The following is a 24,022-nucleotide window of genomic DNA, read 5'->3' as shown; positions in this document are numbered from 1 at the left end:
CTCTGCTAACTCAACTCTGCCTTTCTCCTTCCTTCTACTCTGCCCATACTCTTTATGGAGGACACACGGACACCAGGGGTTCCTTATTGAAGCCTGCCCCAGGTGCCAGAAAGCTCTTGGGCGTACAAGGCTTCACAGCTGCAGAGGCAAGACAGAATTTCTCTGCACAGGATGGACTGTCTATGGGAACTGAAAACTATATTCCTTATCTTCCTGCTTATATTGATGCTGTCTGTAAAAACCTTTCTGAGCCTCGTTCCTCTCAGCTGACCTTGTTTATGAGTTGTATTTCTTTAGACTCTGCTTGACTGCTTTCCCATTCCCCCCCCTCACACACACACACGCCCTGCTAGCCCTCTGCTTCCTGAAACCGTTGTGTGTCATTAACTGTCGGATCAGCTCTCTGGGAAACGATTCTGTTGATGTAAGTGCACTTACTCCCTGGATGTTGTCACTAGTTAGTGGCTTTTGCTAAATAAACCTTTCTTATTTCTAAAAGCTTTTCCGTTGTCTCTCCTTGCTTCTTCTATTTAACCTGCTTCTCTGTCCCCTTCCCTTGCACCCACTTCCTAAGCTAGGTATCGTCAGCTCTGGGACACGATATAGAAAGAATACATAATTCCTGGAGAGGGGGAGCCAGGTGGATCCTTGGTTGCAGGGATTATGAGCCAGCCCTGCAGGGTTGGACAGTCTGCCGCTGTTAACTGGGAATAATTTTTCTGGGGGACATTTGACAGTGTCGCGATGCTTCCTCATTGCTCATAGCTAGGGGATAGATGGTTTTGGCATATAGAGGGTGGAAATCAGAGATCCTACCATACATAGGATAGCCTTGACAAAGAATTATCTGGTCCAAGGCCATTAAAACAGAGATTGTAATCCCCCAGCCTCTACCCAGTTTTTCAGATTCTTATGACCCCAGGTCTTTTCAGACTCCAGATACCATTAGAGTATGCAGGTAGTGGTAGTGAATTTGTTAAAAAAAAAAAACACTATGTTATTGTTTCTACAGTATCTAGGATCAAAATTATGCAATTTTACTGACTCCCGAACTCTGAGATTGCTATTTGGTAGTTGTCCCAAAGTGCCCGTTCCAACCAAGTGCCATACAGAGAACAAAACAAGCTCCTCATTTCTTCCCAAAAGTATTGCAGTGACAAGGATTCACTGATAAATCCTGGCATGTGGGAGTATGGGCCTCACGATGCAGCCTTTACTTTTCTGACTTCCAAAAACTGAGACTTTTGGCTGTTTTTTTAAGTCTGGTGCTTTGTCAGGCCCGGGCCAGAGGCAAGACCAGGAAGGCCATTAACCAGGTTTATGTGTCCTCTATTCTCCTCTGACAGTGAAGTGAACTGGGCTGTTTCCTCACCCGTACACTGGGATGGTGCCTGCCTTGTGCAGCTTTCATGAGAGCATATGAGATTGCATTATAAAGACCCCAGCAGAGATAGCTAACACCACTCCAGGGGACACAGTACAGCATCTTAGTGCGCTTCCTCCTTCCCCCACCTGTGCTGCTAGGTACAGGAACTGCTGGGCACCTTTTTCTATGTTCTAAAACTACACGAGGCTTGGTGCTAGGTTATGGAGTTATGATGCCTCTCGGTATATTAAATGCAAAATGTTCAAGGCACCTTCCTGTCCCTAGGTAGCAATGAGCACAGGGTGGTCCCGTCTCTAGTCCCGGTGGCCGGTCTTCCTCTTGGCTGCTTGGGTCTTGTAAGGCAGAGGTTCCATTCATTTCCCCAGGCAGTGGTAAACCCAAGAGGCCTCTCCTGTGTATGCTTCTCACTGTACCTGCTAAGGAGCCCTATCAAAGGGACATGGCATATATGTACATCAACACATGTTAAGATGCCACCTTCCAGCGCTCAGTGGCTTTTCCGTTAAGAAACACAGCATGGGTGCTAGAAAGGCTCACCAGCTACATATATCCCTTGGGGGATGGTATCCAGGGAGTGATGTCAGGTTGCCTAGAGACCACCTGGCTTCTGAGTGGCCAGGTTGTGGCCTGAAAATCCCAGCTCTTGAGCCTGACAGTCAAGACTCTACTCTTGCTGAGAAGGGAAGGCACAGAAAAAGCCGTGAAATACAGGACTTGATGAAGGGTCAGGGTTGCTCTCACAGTATGTTGTGTGATGGGGATTTGAGCACAGCATTTTTCGTGCTGGGGAAACATAAGAATCACGCGTGATATTTTGACAACACAATTATACACAGAAGCCGCGCTGCTGAACCATAAAGTCAGGCTCCAGGAAGGGTCTTCGTGTATCATGGGAAAAACAAAGGGACTAAAACAATTAGTACCCAGTCCCCGAAAGGAAGTGCCCAGTCTTCTTTCTGTTTCAGATTGGCGGAGAGGATGGCCCTGAAATGGAGTCAGGGTCAGGACTGTCCAGCTGGTGCATTGTATGGGGACATAATACAGTGTTATCACATGGTTGCTTACCTATTTTGACATGACTCAAAACAGCCATGGAAATATATCCCCTGGGATAAGCGTAATTCTGTCTGCTTTAGCAAGAGGTATACACTCCGAGTCATAGTCATGGTACATGGGGTGGAAACAGCCCATACTCCTTGTCTCTTTCCTGACTTATGCCCAGAGTCATGTACTCCTCTCCAGAGGTACAAATCCCTCAAAAGGTTAATATCTAAGACACCTTTCAAACTACGGGAATTCTTTCTCTGCCCTTTGTCCTCAGTGTGGGCAAGGACTGGTCCTATAGACCAGCACCCTGGAGCAGTGGTTTCTTTCCATCTGAATCGCTTCAGAGTCATCGTGGAGGATCCTTATGACACAGCTGGTCAGGCTCTTTCCCTGGAGTTTCTGACCAAGTAGGTCTGAGCGTGATTTAAGAATTGTTTCTCTTATTGATTTCCAGAGGAGGCCACTACTGCGAGTCTGGGTACCTTGCTTTCATGACCGCTTAGAGGATGCTCTTAAACTTCAAGTATATATAGTGTTTATCTAGAGGGGGATGGGGACAGAGGTGGGTCTGGTGTTGCTAGGCAAGCACTAATTGAAGATGAGGAAGATCCACTGGGCACCACGAAGAGCTGATGGTGGTGACCAGACTTGACCAAAGAAGTTTATGACTAACATCAATTTATTGTTACCTCTCCAGAGGCACAAGTAGGCTTTATCCCTATTTACTGAAGGTGTCAGCAGACTACTGGAAGGCCTAGCAACTACCCAAGGAGAGCCTGTCTCCTGGCCGGGCCTTCTGCTCCTTGCCCCAGAAAGCTTTAAGCTTGCGGTAGTACACCTTGCAGCTGAAACCCTCCTTGAAGCCCCCCTTGATGTGGCTCTTGAGGGAGTGCAAAGTGGGGTACATGCGGCAGCAGGCTGCACACTTGTAGCCATTCTGTTGGGCCGGGTGCCACTTGGAAGCCATTAGGATATCCTGGGATGTAATAGACTCCAACCCACGCATGGATTTCCTGTTGGCCTCCCTGGGGAATGTCTTCTCTTGGGAGGAGGAAGATGAGCAGACACTCTCAGTCACATCCTCAATAAAGCAGGTGTCCCCTCTGCCCTCTTCCCAGTCCACCTCTGGGAACCCATAGGCCTCCAAGTGGCTCTCTTTATCTGTGCATACGAAGTAGCTGTAAGGAGAAAACCAGGGCCGGTAGATGGTGCAGTTTCGCCTCAGCTGCTCCCCATTCTGGCTGTCCCTCAAGTCTGCAAAGGAAAGGGCAGGGTCTGAGTTTGGGGCTGAGGGAAGATTGAAGTGTCTGGAGGCAGTCAGAGAAAGCAGACAGACAGGCAGCCACAACCTCAGGAGACCTGTGCTCCACCTTGATGATGGCTGAGAGACCTCAGGTGGTGAGGGGATGGGAAGAACAGCCCAAGAATCCATTCCTGCTGCATTCTTTTCCTGCTAGGGAAAATAGCCACTGGGTGTCTGGGCTGGAGACAGACCCTGCCCTGTGTAGACACCACTTGACTTCTGACCTCTAAGGATAGGCAAGGACAGGTAGACAAACATGTGACATCTTAGAATCTTTCTGCCACCAATGGTTTGCCACCAACTTTTCCAGTCTCGGTACCCAATCTAATCCATAGACTGCTCAGACAGAAACTGGCTCTCCACATGAGCTTGGCAGAGAGGACCGGGGACGTAAGAAGCCTTCATGGGCCTATGGGCCTCTTCTAAAGGAGGTGCGGGGGCGGGGAGCACATGGTGAGTGGATTTGCAGACACCCTTCCCTTTGGGGTTCTGCTCCCGTCCCTTTGTAGCTTCCCACATGGCCCTGTCCTGAACTGCAGAAGGCCTCACCTGGAGAGACCGCGCATCCCATGCCAGAGAACATTGCTTTGGTACTGTGGTGACAGGGCCTGAGCTGGGCTAGACGCCTCAGTGGGTACCTCTGTCTTTGCAGAAGAAACAGTGGTGAACTGAGCAAGATTGACAGTCCTTTTGGGGGGAACTTCCAAGATATACTTTAGAGGCTCACCTTCTCTGTGTTTGGGGATTTGAAAACTAATGCAAAGCAGTAATCTCTGAACTCAGACAAGCTGACCTGTTCTAGGTGGTGTCCCAGGAAGTCAAAGATAGGGACGTTTCTTCAGACCTAAGAAACATACTTTGGAAACCAGAATATAAGATTTGGCCAGGCCGGCAACATCATGTCTAACATGATGACAGCCTTGGTTTCAAACTTTATCACTGGACTTGTCTCAGATGGCACCTTTTCTCCTTGGCCCACGCCTCACCTAATGTTCCTGCTTATCTCATGTAGCCTAACCACAAAACTCTGGAACACAGGTTCCAGGATGGACGCTCTGGTCACAGCCCACACAGGCAAGTTGCACGGTCCCTGTGAAAATGAGAAGCAAGCCACATTCTCCAACTGAAGCATTTCTCAGAGGGTGTGTAGGGGCCCTTGTTGCATTTTGTTCGCTGAAGTTGCTACTAAATCTCAAATGACGAGTTCACGTAAGAAAAGTTTACAGTCATCTAGGGTTGGGGATTAGCTCAGTGGGAGAACGCTTGCCAAGTGTGCATGAGGCTCCAGGTTTGACCTCCACTAGGTGGCTCTGCCTTGAACCCGTGGCAATGGCTGAGCTTTGAGGAGACAGAGTTTAAACTTTTCTCTGTAGAGGCAAAGGGATGTTTAGGAGAACTCCCACAGCAGTACAGCTCAATTCCGGCGGGCATAGGAAGCCCTAGAGAATCTTGTTCTGAATCATTGCATCTGGGATGGAGGCCTGGGAAGCTGCCTTTCTTGGCTTCCAAGATACTCACACTGAAGAGCCAGGATCACACTTCAGTTGACAAGTTCTCACGTGTCTCCCTTTGTTCCTCCCTGCGCTCATCAGTTAGCCTACTATTTGCCACTAACTAATGTGTTTTTTTCTCCAATTTAAGACCAAGTTAATGGGAGGGCCTGCTCTCTATATGGGCAAATCACCCACTTGAGATTTTGTATAGAAGCTGCCTCTAAGGGAAAGAAATATGGCCACAAATGCTTTTGCCGTCTGTCCCTTGCCAGAGATTATGAATCAGCAAGATTTACCAGGAATGCAGTCTTTTGAAAACTTACATTCTCCCCCGACATTACTTGGCTTTCTCAACCAATCGTGATCCTATAGCATGATCTGACAGGATCATGTTTTTCAAACAAAACTCCAATGAGTTTAATGAAGGGAATCCCACATCTTTATGGTCCTAGTGACTGCAGCATTTACCTGGCAAGCTGGTGGCAAGTGAGGACAGGATATCAGGAAAAGCACTCAGGGCAGAGGAAGAGATTCGCGGTCTAGAAATGGTGAGAAGTGAGTAGCTCTCCATGTTCTGACTACCACGAGGTATGGCGGTCACACAGATGCTCCCAAGAAGCTAGCCAGATTGTCTAGGCAGTAAACATTCTGAAGGGAGCTGACATCACAAGGTCCCGCGATTCCATTACGAGTTTAAAAGATGGATGTAGTATTCTTGGATGCAAGACTTTGGCCTTTTAAAAACCTAACTACTTTTTTGTTTTCATTTTTCCTCTTAAGATTTTTAATCATTATGCAAAGGATTAGCTATCATTATAGAATTTGTGAACAAAGTTGTGTTTTAGCAGATTCTTCTCCCTTCTCTGCCCCCTCTAACCACCCAAACCCCACAGCCTTCCCAGCATCTTCTTGTTTTCACATCCATGTGTCCTTGTGTTCTTTTCCACTTTCCTTAGCATCTCTTTTTATTATTTCTGGGTCTCTTTTTCTAGTATTTTTTTTTTTTGGACCTTAACCACCCTGAGACCCTGACACTTAAAAGATGTCCAGCTTTTAATCTTTCTGAGTTGGGCCGCCTTGTTTAATATTATAATTTCCACAGGTGCTAGACTAATACAACAGGGGACCTGGAAATAAACTGGCAAAGCTGTAGCCACCTAATTTTTGACAAAGGTGTCAAAAGCGCGCAACAGGGAAAAGACAAATGGTTCTAGCGAAACTGCATCCGTCTGCAAAAGAATACAGTCAGACCCGCGGTCCTTCCTCCCATGCAAAGGTGACTTCAGAGTAGATCAGAGACAATTACAACCCAGAAATGCTGGAATTGCTAGAGGAAACATAAATACACTTCAAGATTATAGCTATCGTCAAGAGCTTTCTAAGCAGAACTCCAGGGACTCGGGAAATAGCCCCAGGATAGAACTGCATGAAATTAAAAAGCCACTGATAGCAAAAGAAACTCTCGATGGAGTGAACAGGTATCCACAGATGGAAGAAAGTCTCTGGCACCCATACTTCAGGTGGGGGCTATTGGCCAGAATCTAGCTAGTTTGCTTTCTTTCTTTCTTTCTTTCTTTCTTTCTTTCTTTCTTCCTTCCTTCCTTCCTTCCTTCCTTCCTTCCTTCCATCCTTCCTTCCTCTTCCTTCCTTCCTTCTTTCTTTCTCTTCCTTTATTTTTCTGTCTTCGTTGTTGTTGGTGGTGGTGGTGGTTTTTTGTTTGTTTTGTTAGTTTTTGTCATTCCTCAGTAGCCTATCTTGGCTGAGAGAGCCCAGCCAGAAGGAAGACAGTTGTAGAGCCGTGACGGTGGTGTCATTTGTCCCCTATTTTCTTTATGTGTGTCCCCGTTTCGGTGTTAACATCCCCATGTGTTCCCATATCTAGGACCCTCCGCCCTCTGGGAGTGACCACCTTGCTTTCCTTCTTTCTTATTTTCCTAGCCTCTCCCTCTACTCGGTATTTTTGTTGTCTTGTTCTATTGGTTGTGTTGTTTAGAACATGCTTTTTGATACACATTTGGGAAATAATTTTAATTTCTAAAGTTTGCAAAACTTAAAATTAGTACAAAAACATCCATATACTGTGTAGGTAGATTTTCCCGTTTTAACGTTTTATCCCATTTGTGTTATCAGTTCCTCTTCCAGTCATAATTTGTGTGTATACACATGCACGTATGCGTGTGTGCATGCATGCAGAAGTGTATGCATGTGTGTGTGTTTGTGGTTGGGAATGAAACTCAACGCTTTGTATTTGCTGAGTAAGCACTCTACCACTGAACAACATTCCCGGTCTTTGATATGCTTTGTTTATTTGAACTATTTGGAGGTAAGTTACGCTATATCCTTTTATACCTAAACACTTCAACCTATATTTCCCAAGGTTAGGGATCAGATATTGTTTCTACCTGCTGGTGCTCTTTTAGGCAAGTGGCTTCCTCCATCCTACTTCCCTCATTGTAAGATGGTGTGCTGATGAGACTGTGGACTCTGGAGCCGCTTTATCTCTCTGCTTTCCTTTCCTATATAACAGCTTGGCGCCTTAACAGGACGTAGAATAAGAGTAAAAGATGATTGTGACCCTTGGAAGAGAAGATTCGGGTGCCCCATCTGGATCATCGAAGTCCATCAATTTAGCTACCCAGAAGTGGTTTGGATATAAATGGCAATGTTTACACACTGTCTGAGAAAGACAATCCCATCCTAAACTCCCGACTATGACCATCTTGTAGAAGCTCTCTGAGCATTTATTCCCAGCTTACCTGAACATTTGAAGGAATGAGGGAACCTAATTTCCCTCCTGTCTCTCCCCGTGGTTGGCTAAGACTGCTAGAATGTTGGCAGTATACACTGAACTTTAATATTTTGGTGGCTCTAAGGTTGTTGACCATGTCATTTGGGTCACCATGGTGTAAGGCAAAGCTCATGGGTCTTGGGGTCAGGTTACATGATTTTGAATCCCCTTTTCCATCAGCTGCCTCTGTGGTGGGCAGCCTCTGCCACTTGGCTTTTCCGTACTGTTTCTTTAGACTGAGTGAGAGTGTGTGAATGGATGTCTTCCTGGCTACAATGTAGCAGTTTACATGTGAAAAGCGCATGGATGTGAGTTATCTGCACAGGGTTCAAGTGCAAACTAGGTACATAGAATTCTTGTAAAGAGGGCCCAATATGTCAGGAGGGAAGTTGAGAAGGCTGTAGTAGTGTCTTTTCGTTGTTTTGAAAACACGACCCTGTTTTGATTTAGCTACTGGAGAGTCTGTGGGAACTTGGACTTTCCATGGTTTGCTAAAATGGTTTGTGGCACAGCCTTGTTCCTGTGTTGTTGCTGATGGCTCAAACAGGAGATACCTCTCTACAGTGGTTGATCACTACATAAATGTGTCTTTTTCTCATTTGTTCCCCACCTGCCTTTCGAGCCCTTTTCTCGGACAGGTAAGATCCCCTCTTCCTTGTGGGTGATGTATTTTCCCAAATACCCCACCCCTGCTTGAGTATGTGCATGTAATGGGGTGTGACTGGGGGCTCCCTGCTGGATCCAGTCATCTGCCAACCATCGTCACTGTTCTCAGTCACCAAGACTGGAGCTGAAGGGACAGAGTGGGAGAGGGCCATTAGCAGGAAAGGGGCCCGCGGTGGGGACGACAGAAGCCAGCTAGGCAGAGAAGACAATGTTCCCTAGCCTGCGCTCACAAGTGCTTGTAGCCACCACCACAGCGAGGGCTTGAGTGCTTCCTGAGACTCTCCCCAAGTCTGGAGCCAGCCTGAGCGACTGCTTCTATTATCAGCCCATCATTGACGTGTGGGTTTTCTTTTTTCATAATTCACATAAAAGTCAAATTCAATTAAACTAATTTATTAAATGCTTGTTGTTATGCAAGACCTTGTGGATAATGAAAATACTCTAAGATCCTATAGCCCCTTTCGAGGGCATTCCCATTCTGTTAGATAGACCAGGTGTATTTTCGAGGAAAACTGAGGTAATGATAAAGAAATCATATAATAGATCCACTTTAAATTGCTGAGTTTAAAATATTCACAGAGAAGTACAGAAAATCCAGATGAGGTATCATCTAAGTTGTTAGTTAAAGGTGTGCTTCAAAAGCTCTCCTGATTTACAAATCACATTGATAGGCAGTTTTAGGGTTTCCACCTTAAAAACTGGGTGTGTTTGCTCTAATAATATATAGAAACCACCAGAGAAATCAGAGGACCGGGAAACAGTGGAGAACTTGCTGTTCCTATTACACACCTATAGAACATTACATACAATTCCTTTCTGTTCTCTGCATTTTCTGGATGGAGGCGGGGGAGAAGGATAATGAAATTAGTTTCCAAATAACCTTGGCCAGCTTGTGGAGTACCTGAGTAAATAAAACAAAAGGATTTAAGTCATGATAGGCAAATTAGGCCAAAGTGTATGATATGGTAAGATACACTCTTAAGAGAATGGTCAAGAACAGCTGTGGGGTAGGCTGAGAGCTGTGCCAGTGTACTGGGTGCACATCTGGAGTCCAAACAGCTGGGGACTTGTCCCAAATTCCCTGGCATGTCCCTACCACCACACAGTAATTCCATCCTAGGAGCCCTGAGGACCTGCCAGCCCATATTCCATGAGAAAATGTGTCCATGGGTCAAGGCTACTCAGAGGTAAAGACCATGGAAGTCACCCATGGGTGATAACTCCACTCTTCTTCCCATCGCGCTTGGCCTGCCACCCAGGGACCCTTCAAATACAAGTGAATCTAGGTGACTGATCCAATGGGGGATCTGTTAACTCAAATCACAGGAAGCCAAGCATTCCCCCTGGTCTGGAACGCAGCAATTCAGGACAAATGAGACAGAACATGAAGGTGTCTCCTCAGGCCATCGTAGGAAAGCCTTACTGAGATAGACCCTTAGCAGAACTATTGGCAATGACAGTCCAGGGACCACATGCAACCTCTCTTCGTCCAAATAGACAATAAAGCTATAACAATGGTCACGGATAACTGAGGCTCCAAGTCTGGCTCCTTTAATGACCTACATGAATGCCTAGGAGTCACCACATCCTGGGGTTACTATTGCTGTGATGAAACGCCATGACCAACGGCGAGTTGGGGAGGAAAGGGTTTATTTAGCTTACGTTTTCGCATCCATAGACCATCCCTGAAGGAAGTCAGAACAGGAGCTCAAACAGGGCAGGAACCTGGAAGCAGGAACTGATACAGAGGCCGTGGAGGGATGCTGCTGACTATGTTGATCCCTGTGGCTTGCTCAGCCTGCTTTTCTTAGAGAGTCCAGGACCACCAGCTCAGTGATGGCACCACCCACAATGGGCTGGGCCCTCCTCCATCAGTCACAAATTACAGGCTTGCTTAGGGTGTCACCTTATGGAGACATTTTCTTAGTTGAGGCTGGCTCCCTCCTCTCTGATGGCTCTAGCCTGTGTCGTATTGACATAAAATTATACAGCACCCAGTGTGTGAGCAGCATAGGAGAGCCTGGAGCTCTAACTGTCTCAATAACAGACCTCAGGGCTGCTGCTTCTTGCCCTTCCTCATGCTTCACTGGCCAAGTGGATTGGGGTAGTTCATTCGAGATACTCACTGAATACCTGCTGTGTACCAGGCCCACGCTTGGTGTTGAGGATATAAATGCAAAGATACATGATGTGTGGCCTCAGTCTTGGGAGTGTTTACTGCCCAGTAAACTAACCCTCAAGCCAATTGTTCAAGCCATTCAGAGGTCCCAAGAGGAACATCTTCCATAGCCATTCTATGACCCAAATAGAGGACAGAGCCCAAGACTCTGGCTTAGAAGGCCTGAGTTCTGATCCCAGCCAATCAATAGCTAGTATCGTGATATCAGGCCCTCCATTACCACTCTGAGCCTCTCCGTAATCTAATGAACTTCTTTAGTTGGTTTTCATGGGGACATTTGTCCTTCACTGGAAGCAAGGCCCTGATTGGCTGCCTCATCTCTGTGTCCACAAGTTTACCTACTCTCCCTAGTTTCACCCCAGGAGACCTTGGGAGCTGCTGGCCCATATTCCATGGAGAGGATGTGTCGCAGGTCTTTCAGTAGGCAGCTCCCGACACAGAACCGGCGCCCAGCGCTCGAGGAGAAAGAGCAGCATGTGCTCGCCCCAGTGCAACCCGGTTGCCTTTCATGTCTCATCTTCATTTTCTCTCTGCTTCAAAGGGTCTGGCGACCCTGAGGACAAAGAGATCAAACCATGAGTCAAGGAAGCTGGTTTCAAGGAATATGCTTGACTTTTTATGACTGGAGTCAGTTACTGATTGACCAGGGTGGGGGACAACTGGAATTTTTGGTCTCATGTCCTATCACAAGAAACTACCCTGGAAAGTTTAAAGGCATCTTTATGGGAAACTTCCAACTTCTGTGAGTTGATAAACGTTGAGTGTATTATAAAAGAAAGAAAGCTGAGTAACAGAGACCAGAGTGCCCCTCCCCTCTGCTTACATGTCTCTCTTTCTTCTTTGTTCATAGTTGACCACAGCATGTTTGAGAATCTGAACACAGCCCTCACTCCAAAGCTCCAGTCCAGCCGTTCCTTCCCGCACCTGTCCAGAACTGTGGCCCCAAACTCCATCACCCCTGGCTCTGCAGAACCAGGAGGACCAGGACTGAGGGTGGGCAGCAGTCAGCACCTTAAGAACCTGGGCAAAGCCATGGGGGCCAAGGTCAATGACCTCCTGCGAAGAAAGGAGCCCTCAAGCCTGGGCAGTGTGGGTGTGACGGAGATTAACAAGACCGCTGGGGCCCAGCTGGCTGGCGGGGAAGATGCGGCCTGTGGAGCCTGGCTAGAGGATGAAAGGTAAGGGCTCTCAGTCGCCCGTTATCCCGCTCGAAGGGGTAGGAACATGGGCAGATTACACTGTCTTCAGAGGAGAACAGACCCAAGGAGGGGATGAGCAGTTGGCAAGGAAAACTGAGATAGACCTGTGTTCTTGAGAGCCCACTTCGGCCTCTATAGCCAGAGAAAGCGTTTTCTGACTGGGTGTTATGGCCTTAGCTCTGCTTCACACTGTAACCCAGGCTAGCCTGAAGCTCACTTTCTGACCCAAACTGACCTCCAATTCATGGCAGTTCTTCTGTCGTGGCTTTCTTGGGATTATAGATGTGAGCCACCATGGCAGGTGTAGATATATTTTTCCTTTGCAAGTGACTCCAGTTCAGAGAGATAGCTGTGCCTCTCAGTTAGTATTTAGAACTGAATTTGAAGCCTGGTATTGCCCAGAAACTACCCACGTAGGTTCTGATGCCAGCCATTCCTGAGAACTGTTGCTATAGCCTGAGTGCCTGATAGGAAGGGAGAAACCAGCTGCTACCGCTACTTCCTTTTCCACCCAACAGCTCCTTTCTGGGCCTTGGTGCCAACACCTATACCAAGAGCTCATGCGCCCTTTCTCGAGGCCCAGCACTCAGGTTCCACAAGGCCTGGGATCTTTATCCAGCCTCACAGAGGCAGTACTCTTTGCCACTCTGAGCACTGAATGAGGAGGGAAGAGCCCTGTAGCTAACTGAGCTGAAGTTGCTAAAATCTGCACTCTAAACCCAGAATGAGCACTCAACAGAGGAAGCAGATACTAAGGAAAGACAGGAGAGGCAATCTGAAGGAGCAGCCAGAGTAGAGACTCGAGAATGTGTATAGATCGGTGTTTCAGCCATCATAAAGCCTGGGTGTTTATTGTCACGGTCTTGCAGGTCTGTCCAAGAAGCCTTCCCTCTGCTGGACCCTCCACCTCCCATAACCCGGAAGCGAACCCCTCGGGCTCTGAAGACCACCCAGGACATGCTGATCTCATCACAGCCTGTCCTAAGCAGTCTCGAATACGGGACAGAATTGTCACCTGAGCAGGCCCAGGACTCTCCCCCCACTGCCCGGCCTGTCTCTGCAGATACCTCTCGGCCAGAGTCTATCAGTGAAGTGGGAGACAGGAAAGAGGCTCTGCCCAATGGGGAGGTGTCCCTGTTGGTGCCTGACCTAATACACAAGAGCAACCAGGAGGAAGCCAAGCTGAAAGCTAATGAGTGCAGAAAAACCTCCTCCCCGGCTCCAATTGAGAGGAACGGCCTCAAACTCAGCTTGAGCCCCATCAGCCTGGCTGAGTCCTTGGAGAACAACAGCCCACCTCCACAGGCACGGACCTGCAGCCTTGACAAGGAGGGGCTTCACCCAGACCTGCTGTCCTTCGAGTAGTGTGCCTTGGCTTCCCTACTGAGCACGTTCTTCACTGTGTCCTCCACTGCACACAGGTCCTTTGTCCCAGCTCTGCCACGCCCTCATCTTCCTTGTGGAAGGCAGAACAGAGCCCCCCCTTTCTACCTGAGGGGTTTGCAGGACCAGATGGCCAGAAGTAGTCCCAGTTAAGGAGTCTGCAGAATGGCAAAGGATCCTACTTCTCTGTAAGATCTTCTGGCTGTTGCTGGGACTCATCATCCACTCTCAGGCTTGTCCCAGCTTCCTACGGAATTACGGGGCCACCAGCCTAGGAGGATGGGCCTGGCAGAAATTCTCTTTGCTGTCTGATTAGATGCATATGCTCTCTGTTCTTTCATCCCCAATCCCCACCCCAATCCCTGATTCTGCCCCTTTCCTCCACAATGGTGCCAGGACTCCCTGCCTTGATGGCAGTACTGCTAGGGAAGATTGGTAGGTTTGGCTTGATAATGGGAAAGGCCTGACTACAACCTGATCATAGTTCCTTCAGTCTCTAGGCCACGTGGAGCCCTAGCCACCATCATGCCTCTGTTTCTGGGTTAGGGCTAGAGGATGTTCTTCCCAGGCTTGGGACCTTGAGGACTACCTCAAAGATTGAACCTTGCTTGTCACCAGGGTCCCCAGGGTTTTCCCATCCAGTTAGACGTAGCCCTACCTCTCTGGATAGACACTTAGGAAAATGGTATGGGCAGTTGTGCTGGGGTTCCTTGCTGTGTGTGTGTGTGTGTGTGTGTGTGTGTGTGTGTGTGTGTGAAGACGGGGGTAGGCAAGCCCCTGCAGAAGCAGCAGAGAGTGTTCTGATGTTCAAAAGGAGAGCTCGGGAACATGGACTGGGCCTATAAGAGCCAAGAGCGGAGATCACAGAGAAGAGTGAAGTCAGGACTGAGAAGGGGATCACTGAGAATCAGGGTAGCTTCTCAGGCCACTCCCCACCCAGAAGGAGGCAGTGCCGGGGGCCTGGGAAGAGTGTGTGGGAGCCAGGGTGGAGCATGTGAGAGACTGGAATGTGCTGAGGGCTGTGGAGGCAGAGCAGATGCTGGCCAGTGTGTGTGTGTGTGTGTGTGTGCTGCTTTATGCTTGTGCTGAGGTTGCCTGAATTCCCTGCAGCCCCAGGCCTGCCCAGAGCTACCCAAGCTGCTGTCCTTCATCCAGGTAAGGGCAATCTTCCTCTGCTTCTGCCCGCAGGATCTGTGTAAGGAACCAACAAGGCTTATCGACCCTTGACCAGCCCCTGCCTTCCAGGTTAACTTGCTTTGTATTCCTTTCTCCCTCCAGGGGCCCTATCGTGCTGTCCTCCCGTGGCCTGGAGGCTCTGTAGTGACCCCAGCCACAAGGGTCTTTGTAGCCAGAAGAGGACATCCCTATTCTTGAACAAAGAGGTCAGAGCCCCACAAGAAGGCTGGAGATGGTGCATCCAGCCAGGGCAGGCCATGTAGCAGTTTTCTCTACTCTCTGTGGTCCTCCCCTTTCTGCTTGCTTGGCTCACGGGTCTCACTTCCCAGTTCAGCATCACCAATGGGCTGCCCTCCTCCCAACCAGCAGACATCTGAGCTAACTCCTGCAGAACCAGAAGAGGAGGCCTCAGCAGGATCCCTGGGATGAGGTTTCTTTTCTCATATACTTGTTTAAGCAGCTGTATGGCTTCAGCCATCTCTGCCCTCTGACCCATCCCAGCTCCCTACAAAGTCCTATCTCTCCCTCTCAGATGAGAACCCGTGTAGCCAGGCATCTGAAGGCCCTGGTGGAGTATACAGGACTGTTAGCACATATATATCACATGTGCCTTGCTCCAAGAGCATCCCAAAGATGTGACATCTGACCCTAAAGTCAGAGAAGTCCTTAAAACTAGCCTTTGAGGACCTATGAATTTTCCCAGAACGATTTGTGATTACCCAAAACAGAGAGCGTTCAGGCTGTGGGGTGGGAAGTCTAAGCATGCACCAGAGAACAAGTCCAGTATAATCTGAGCTCTCCATACCAGAATCTTGGTTTGCTCCTCTAATGGGAAGCTCTGCCAGTAGCTGCCCAATGGGGCTGTTCCTCCCCAAAGATGAAGTGATAAGGTTGCCTAAGACCGACAACATGAGGCTTGGCTTACCTAAGCAATCAGGCCACTGCTGGAGTCCTGGCCTTCGGGTCCAGGATTTGCCAAGAAATCCCACCATATTATCCCAAGACCCCTGTAAAGGAAACTTCCGAGTACTTTAGATGGCATTTGATGTTGAATTAGGTGCCATGGATGTCGTCTTGGCCATCTCCCTGCTACAGAAGTGATGCTGCTACCTCAGGAGGTCCTTTGAGACTGAGCCTTGTCTTAGATGCTGCAGATATGGCCTGGTGCTAGGGGCTAAGTGCTTCCCAGGGACCAGCAGGAACAAATCCTCTTGAGGGCTTTGACTCACGCCAGTTCTTCCATCTAGGGCCACGGCAGGCTCGCTGACCATCTCAGCAGTCTGGACTGCAGCACGGCAGCCTTCACTGTGAATCGAGATCCCCTGGGGGGCTTAGTTTTTGTGTAGCTTGATCTGCATGGGGGTGAGGGTAGGCTAATGGAGAGGAATGAAGGATATGGATTCTATGTTTAAAGAAGCTGGGGCCTTGGAGCCTTTTCTTCCACTTCTTTCCAGCCCCATCGTATACCCCTGTTCAGTCCATAGCTTTACCGTGATAGAGCGATCACAAAGTAAGTTTCCAGAAGCCTGGAGAGAAGGTATCCCCTCTCCTGTCCCAGCCCACTCTTCTCTCTAGAAATGTATCTGTGAATGTTCTGTATCTGGGAGATATGAAGACATGTGTTTTGTATCCATCATCTTTTACAGAGCAGGGTTGGTCCCTGTTCGGAAGAACAAGATTATAGTTCTATTCTGGGTATTTTTTAGAGAGTTCATATTTATATTTTTAGAGATTTTTTTTCTTGTAGAAGGAAATTACATAATAAAATGGTAATGTGTTTTGCTGGCTTGTCTTTTTTTTCCTCCTGACTAGTGGAAAATTCTGGAGTCCAGAGCTCCTGGAGGCTCCCTGGGTAGGTGCAGAACCATGAAATTTTGCTTTGCAAACCTGCAAGATGGAGGAATGAGGGAGCTGGAAGAGATGGTGAAGGAGGCTACTGCAAACAAACCTCCAACTTGACACTGTTAGAGTAACAAGTATGCATTTAGGATGGACCGTGTTTTATGCCACTGACTAGCTGACTGCTGGAAGAGTCGCCACCTGTGACTTTCTGGACCATCACCATGATGGATACATGTCCAGCCCTCCTTGGGGGGAAGCTGTAAGGAAACTCAGATGCCCATTGAATCCTTCTTGAAGGTCTTACCCTAGGCTCTGCAGCCTGCTTCCATCACAGAGGGATGGAGCAACATGTTTGTGTGCACACTCACCACAGAGACCAGAGCAGCTCCCTCGAAGGGAATTAGTTAGCATCAGGGACTAGCAGGGAAATACTCAAAGCTGTCGACTTGGGGGAAGTTGCTTTCCCGCAGCTGCTCTGGACTGGGACAGCCCTTGGTGACATTTGCTGACGTCATGAACAAGAACTGGTGTGGAGTCCCTTTGCCGTTACTGCTGTCAGATTTCAAGGTCCAGAGGACTCATGCTCTAGAAGCAGTTCTCAACCTGTGGGTCGTGACTCCCCTTTCACAAGGGGTCACCTAAGACCAATAGAGAGACAGATATTTCTATTATGATTCATAGCAGTAGCATAACAGTATGATTCATAAGTTAGAGTTATGAAGTAGCAATGAAAATCATTTTATGGTTGGGGGTCACCACCCCATGAGGAACTGTGTTAAAGGGTAGCAGCGTCAGGAAGATTGGGAACCACTGCTCTAGAGAGTCAAGGCTTTGATTTCCTCAGAAGGAAGATGGTAGAGAGGAAAAGGGAAGGGAGGGAAAGGGGCTTCCACTGCGTTCACACAAGCCATCCACATTACCAGAGGGGAAAGATAGGGGCCTTTTTGTCCAGACCTTTCATTCGCTGCCGTGACTAAACCTGGGTTTAGAGTCTATGGCCCAGTATGTTGAGGCTCCCTGGTTCTATGTCAGGAGCATCTCTACATCAAGTGAAGGCTCTGAACTTTTCTGCATCTCACTGTGTTTTCCCAAGGGAACAAAGAAGAGAAAAACTGGGTTTTCTAAGCGAGCTTGCTTGCCCCACTGTGGGGCATGGCTATATTATTCCAAGAAAACAGGAGTAACACAAAAACCGACCCAGCGGTAGTCCATGCATGGGAAAATGCATTGGAAATGCTTACAATAGCAACATTTGCCTTTAAGCGTGTGCTCTGGTGACCGTTCTTTAGGCGATCTCTCCCATTGGATGGTTTTGGGATCTGCTTCCGTCATCAATTCAGGTGTGAAATTTGCCTGTTACGAGCCCTCCTTTCCCACTGCTGTGCAAAGTTGGGTTTTTTTTTGGCTTGGGTTGGGTTTTTGTTATTGTTTTTGCCTATTGACAAGTGTGCAGAAATGGTTATGAAAAAAGGTTTTGGGGGAAATTCTAAGTGTGGAAGTGGATGTGCACATAACCCTTTTTCTGTGCTGGCTTCTAAGGTGAACTACTGGTCTAGAAACTAAAGGGACAAAGACTGCACTTTTATCCAGACATTGATGTCTTAGAGCATGGCAGAGCCACCCAAAGCAGGCCAGTTCATTTCACTGTAGGAATGTCCGTTTCCTCCAGGTTTACAGCGATTCCTAAGGGACACCAGTAGTCTACTGGAGGGCCTTAAGAACTCTAAATTGTTCCCAGGGTCTGGTGGGGAACCTCAGCTGATACTCAAATGTAATGGAATTAGCACTTCTAATCAGCCCCAGATGCTGTCCCAAACTCAGAGAATTCCTTCTTGGTCAGTTTGTTCACCAATTTTGGAATCCCCCTGAGGTGTGGGGGTGCTAGGAGTGCTCGGGAGAGTTATAGGCTTCCCTGCCGTCCCACCCCTCTGGGTTTCCCAGTCCAGCCTGGCTATAATGATTATCTCTAAGATTTTGGCCCTTGAGATCCCTTAGATTCACTCAGTGGTGTTCCCCACACACACCCTCGCCCCCGAGAGTTAGGGTGCCTCACAGGGAACACCCCCTACCATGGCGCTCCTGGAAGTAGGGACAAGTACAGATAGCTCCTATGGGCAGACTCGCTACCTCCCTAAGTACCAGTGGCATGTCTGCTCTTCATCTCCCAAGAAAGCTTGCTTTGAAAACTCCCAGTTGTCCAGTGGAAGCCCTGTGGAGGTCCCCCCTCCCCCGCAGAGAGCCTTCCTCTCTGCTGCCATCTGCACAGGGGGCACCTGATGAAAGTCCAGACTTCCGACTAATGAGAAAATTCCTCCACTTTCCGTATCTAGGGACCGACCCTCCTGAGACACAAGTCTTTGTGTCCAGCTTATCCCCAGCTGCTGCCATGATGAACAGACCAGCCCAAGGGAGCCTGGGGCAGCTCTACCTCCCCAGGAAACTCTGTTATTAATACCGACAGGGAAAACAGTCCTAAAGAAATATTTAAGGACCAACTCGAATACAGCAGACTGCATTCTCTCCCACGGGAGTTGCTAAAGATTTATGTTGGTTGCATGGCACAGGGAACGTGGCTTGTGTTTTCCTTTGCTATAGGAAAAGAAAAAGGCCTACAAATAAAACCTACCAACAAACTGTAGCTCCCCCACCCCTTTGGACTGTTTCAACAGTGAGCTGTTTCTAGTGCCATCTGCTTAGCTACCTTCTTTCTTAAAACAACCCTCCATTTGCCACCTTATCCCTCCTAAACTTGTGCTTCTTATGTAATTCTACTTGGCTCAGTCTGATGTTCGAGCACATCCAAGTGTTCAGCCCACACTGTGGGCCAACCCACAACTCCCAGGAGGTTTAGGATGGTCCCAACCACTGAAAGATAACAAAGGGAGCTTCATGGATTTCTGTGGCTGAGGGAAGTAAATTCTACCAGACCTGTGAAGGGCTTGAGACTCAAGCACCATTGATGAGTTCCCTATACCTGCAATGGGCAGACCCAGTCAGCTCATGGTTCTGGGTAAACTCTGTTCCAGTCAGTCTTGCTGGCCCAGCTCAGTCTTTGGTCCTCTGTCTGGAAGAGTGAGCAGAGCTCTGTAGTCGGTGAGGTTTGTCTTTTAGTCTGTGGGGGGTGACCGTGTGCATTACAGCTTAACGGGAAGAGGGGGCTCAGGGACCTCGGCCAGGCCTTGATCAACCCGTGACTGTGGGTAGCAAATGCTGCGACCAGGCCTGGGGCCCTGTTGTGAAGCCTGCAGTGAGCTGTCAGATGGTTCTCTGCCAGGCCCCAACCTAGCTCCCCTTCCAGGTTCCTATACCACCATTCCATCTCTGCCCCAGAACCCCAGCACCCCAAATTGCCCAGAATTGCCTCTCTGCCTTTGTTTTAGTTTTGGTTTTTGAGATGGGGTGTGACTGCATAGCCTAGGCTAGACTTGAACTTGCCATCACTCTGCCTTGGCCTCCCAAGTGCTGGGCTTATAGGCATTCACCACCACGGCTGCCACATCTAAGCTTCAACCTTCCTTTCCTCTGATCTGGTCAGGCTGTGGTAATTCATCCTTCACAGCTCCACTGGGGCTTTTCTCTTCCACTAGGCTTCCTGCCCTGACAACATCCTGCTGAGCTTTGAATGTGAAATGATGTGTTCCAAGCCAGGCTGAGCTTTATCTTCCCAAAGAGGGCCAATAGCTGGGGACCCACATATTTAAATATTTAAATGTGGGGAATATTTACATTCACAACACACCCCTTGCCCTTCCCCTCCCCACAGCACCCCACATTTTTGATCCTGTGTCTCCCGTGTGGTTTGCAGGGCTGGCTGTCTTCCTCAGTGTCTTTGTCTAGAGCAGCCTTTCTGGGCCTGGTTGGTCACTGTGCAGTGGACCATGGGAGGCCATTCTCAAAATGGAAACTGACCAATAGGCCAGTGAGTAGCTCATGTATGTCCATTCAGAGCCTTTACTAACTCTGCTCCCTGGGTGGACGGGTGCCACCTTGCCACAGGGTGCCCAGAAACATGCTGATACTCAGGCTAAGGCAGGAGTGCTAGCACCTGTTGATGCCAGATAGATGCTTGCCCCCTGAGCTCCAGTTCTTAGTACTCCCCTTTGCTATCCTAGGCCCTCGTGGGAAAGTCATTGTATTCTCCAAAGCTTCTGAGGAGCCCAGCAATTGTTCTGATCAATCTGTACACACCATCTCATACGCTTTTCTCAGGAACACTGCACAGGCAATCTGAGGAAGCCCAGCTTTCAGACACGTACTCTTTAACAATGTTCAGAAAAATCCACACATGAGTCTGCTAATTCTCCTATCTTGAGAGGGGTATTACAGCAGCACTGAGGGATGGGGGAATGAACCTTACAACTGTCGAAAAGTAGAATGGGTCCCGAAGGCCGAGGTTTTCAGACTGGGGGATTGCTCCCCTTCCCTGACTCACACCAGCGAATAAGAAGTCCGGGAACTACTCACGGCCCAGAAATAATCTGTTTTAGTTTGATCTTTTCTAGGGATAAATGCAATTTCCCTGAACACTGAATATTCTATTTAGTATGGGAATTTAGAGACCCTCTCCTCTGCCCTTGTTTTCCAGAAGCGGAGTCAGCAGACTGCATTTTGAAACCAGGGCGAGGAAGAATCGCAGTGGTGGCGCATGCCTTTATCCCTGTACTGGGAGGCAGAGGCAGGCGGATCTCTGTGGTCGAGGCCAGCCTGGACTATAGAGTGAGTTCCAGGACAGCTAGGGCTGTTACACAGAGGAGCCCTGCCTTGAAACACCGCCCCCCCCCAAAAAAAAAAAGAGAGAAAGAAAAAGAAGGAAGGAAGGAAGGAAGGAAGGAAGGAAGGAAGGAAGGAAGGAAGGAAGGAAGGAAGGGAAAGAAACCAAAGCAAACAAAAACAATCCCCACAGTAACCCTTAGCAGTAAGAGTCCTTATCCTTGTTTTCTAGGTATCTCAGAGCTGCCTTGTGGGTGTTGGGAATTGAACCCTATCCTCTGGAAGAGCAGCCAGTGCTCTCAACTACTGAGCCATCTCTCCCAAAACATTCCTTCTTAAGGACATTAGTAAGAATCCACTCTGAAATGCAAGCGTTTCCACTTGCAGAAGAGTGGCGGGAATCGGGAGGCAGGGGTGCTTCTGTTACAAACTCGGAGAGGGTTGGCTTATGCACGTATCTGGTTATCGACCCTGGAGTTATTCAGCTGGGCGCAGAGTCCCGCTTGGCAAATACCTGCTAAAGAAATCGTTCAGGTTTTGCAGCTACCATGGTTACTCAACAGTGCTTGACACAAAACAAAATAAAACAAAAATCCTTGTGGCACTCATTTTCGTTATGGCCGGCTGACCCCTTGTGGATTGATTTAGGATTGCAGTTTCTCATCCCTTCCACAAAAGGAACATTTTTCATGACAAAAATGGCATTAATAAATGCTGCCCTCTGCCTGGAGTTGCTTGCATTTATGCTAAGCTCATTTGTCGTCACATAAGTAGTTTGTGGAGAAAAATAAAGGCGATAACACTCCCTAACTAGACATTCTAGATGGAGAGAGAGAATAATAAAATGTAGGGCCTGGAATGGTCATGCTGTCCTATAATGCCTGCATAAGGCAATCTGGAGTTTGAGGCAAGCCTGGGCTACCTAGCAAGTTCCAGGGCAGCCTCAGCCACATAGTGATGACCTGTTGACAGAGACTAGAGTCTCCAAAACTCTGAGATCCTGAGAATCAACAAGGTAGAGTTAACAAAAACAAAAGAGGGGGAGAGAATATTTTTAAACCTGTTACAATTGGGCACATCACATGGAAATTTCAGATCGTAAAGACAAACCATCCTTTAAATATCCAGGAGGAAACGCAGCTGTGAAGGAGAATGCCGTTGACGTGTGTTCTCAGTAAGATGCCCGTGCACCAAGGTAAAGAGGCTGATGACAGTGGCTTCGCCTCTTTACCTTGTGAGCTTTTAATCTGCTATTTGCTTCTTGGTTCAACTATCACAATGTCGAAAAGTGTAATGTCTAAAAGACATTAGAAAGTGTTCAGGACCAAAGAAGGTTCACCACTCGAAGATCAGCTTTAATGAGAACACTGGAAATTTGCCAGGATACAAAAGTCCCCTTGCAGTAAACACATTAGCAAAATATTAAAGTTAGAAGGGCTTTGTGTGCTTTGAGATCCCATAAGAGGAAAGAATGGGTAATTGGCTTCGAGGTTTACTGTCATTTAAGTGATAAAGGATACAAAATACATTGGCTACATTTTAGATAATATTAAGAAACCAGGCAAGATTGGTGATGGTCAAGAGGAAAATACTACAGTATTACAGAGAAAAACAGAAATATAAGTCATAATGAGCTATGAGTAAACCAAAACACTCTAATAGTGCTTTCATATTAAAATAAATAAACTTGATCTTCTCAGTAGATAGGAGAAAAGGAGGGGAAGTAAAAACTCAGTTGCCACCAATCTGAGGCTAGCCTGGGCTACACAGTGAATGTTAGATCAACCAGAGCTACATAGGAAGACTCTGACTCAAAATAAATATAAATGAATGGATAGATAAATAAAACAAATTCATAAATAAGTAAATCAGGAAACGGCAAATAATGAAGACAGTTTAGGTGCCCCAATGGTTGGGAAACCTATCAATAAAAAAAATCTAAAAGCAGTAACAAAAGCAAAAAGAATAAAACAAAAATCTGGCTTTGAAAGGGCTAAGATAGAACTGGTTAATATAAAAGAGAAAGACAGAACTAATATACAGAGTAATGAAGATACATCTGTAGCTGCAAAAGGAGCATTAACATAATAAAAAGTGTATTGTGCCAATAAAAATGAAATGTCACTGGATGATGGTAATACACACCTTTAATTTCAGCACTCAGGAGGCAGAGACAGGTGGTTCTCAGTAACTTCAAGGCCAGTCTGGTCTAGGGCTTAATGTATAGTAGGAACCTTAGCCAATGAAATAAACTCAAAAAGAGGACACATCAGTTTTGAAAAGAAAGAGAACAAAATGTTATTAAATACACCCTCAAAAAAATTTACATAGGCTGGGCAGTGGTGTGCAGGTCTTTAATCCCAGTACTCGGGAGGTAGAGGCAGGTGGATCTCTGTGAGTTTGAGGTAAGTCTGATCTACAAAGGTAGTACCAGGACTATAGTAGGAAGAGTTGCTTGATTGTCCCCGTGGCCCAGAATAGAAATAACCACACAGGAACCGTATTCATTAAATCACTGCTTGGCCCGTTAGCTCTAACTTCTTATTGGCTAACTCTTACATCTTAATTTAATCTATTTCTATTAATCTGTATATTACCACAAGGTCATGGCCTACCAGCAAAGTTTCAGCATGTCTATCTCTGGCGGCTCCATAGTGGCTCCAGACTCTGCCCTTCTTTGATGGAGGAAGGTCATTGGTTGATTAGATAAAGAAGCTGCTTGCCCTGATAGGTTAGAACGTAGGTGGGAGGAGTGAACGAAGCAGAACGTTGGGAGGAAGAGGAAGTGAGCTCAGAGACTCCACAGCTCTCCTCTCGGGGGCAGACGCCTCAGAGAGACACGATGCTCC

At 47.7% G+C, this 24,022-nt stretch overlaps 2 protein-coding genes across 5 annotated transcripts in view; one reads left to right on the top strand and one right to left on the bottom strand.

Annotated features, from left to right (window-relative positions):
• Nos1ap (nitric oxide synthase 1 adaptor protein) overlaps positions 1 to 14,153 on the top strand; it is a 276,554-nt gene extending 262,401 nt beyond the window's left edge. For 3 of the 4 annotated variants that reach the window (XM_005348779.3, XM_026779963.1, XM_026779964.1), the window contains exons 11-12: positions 11,714 to 12,041; positions 12,932 to 14,153. In XM_005348779.3, coding sequence (XP_005348836.2) covers positions 11,714 to 12,041; positions 12,932 to 13,427 — 824 coding nt within the window. In that variant the 3' untranslated portion in view covers positions 13,428 to 14,153. Of the gene's footprint in view, positions 1 to 6,950; positions 8,657 to 11,713; positions 12,042 to 12,931 lie in introns of those variants that run through there. The other variant, XM_026779967.1, reaches the window with a different exon arrangement.
• Spata46 (spermatogenesis associated 46) lies at positions 3,096 to 6,817 on the bottom strand. The gene has a single exon (XM_026779968.1). The coding sequence runs from the start codon at positions 3,864 to 3,866 to the stop codon at positions 3,189 to 3,191; it is 678 nt and encodes a 225-aa protein (XP_026635769.1). The 5' UTR covers positions 3,867 to 6,817; the 3' UTR covers positions 3,096 to 3,188.
• Positions 14,154 to 24,022: the final 9,869 nt, after the last annotated feature.

Source organism: Microtus ochrogaster, chromosome 6 (genome assembly GCF_000317375.1).
Source record: "Microtus ochrogaster isolate Prairie Vole_2 chromosome 6, MicOch1.0, whole genome shotgun sequence".
Taxonomy (NCBI): Eukaryota; Metazoa; Chordata; class Mammalia; order Rodentia; family Cricetidae; genus Microtus; species Microtus ochrogaster.
The sequence above is the reverse complement of the archived record's forward strand: the minus strand, read 5'-3'. Positions and strand labels throughout refer to the sequence as shown.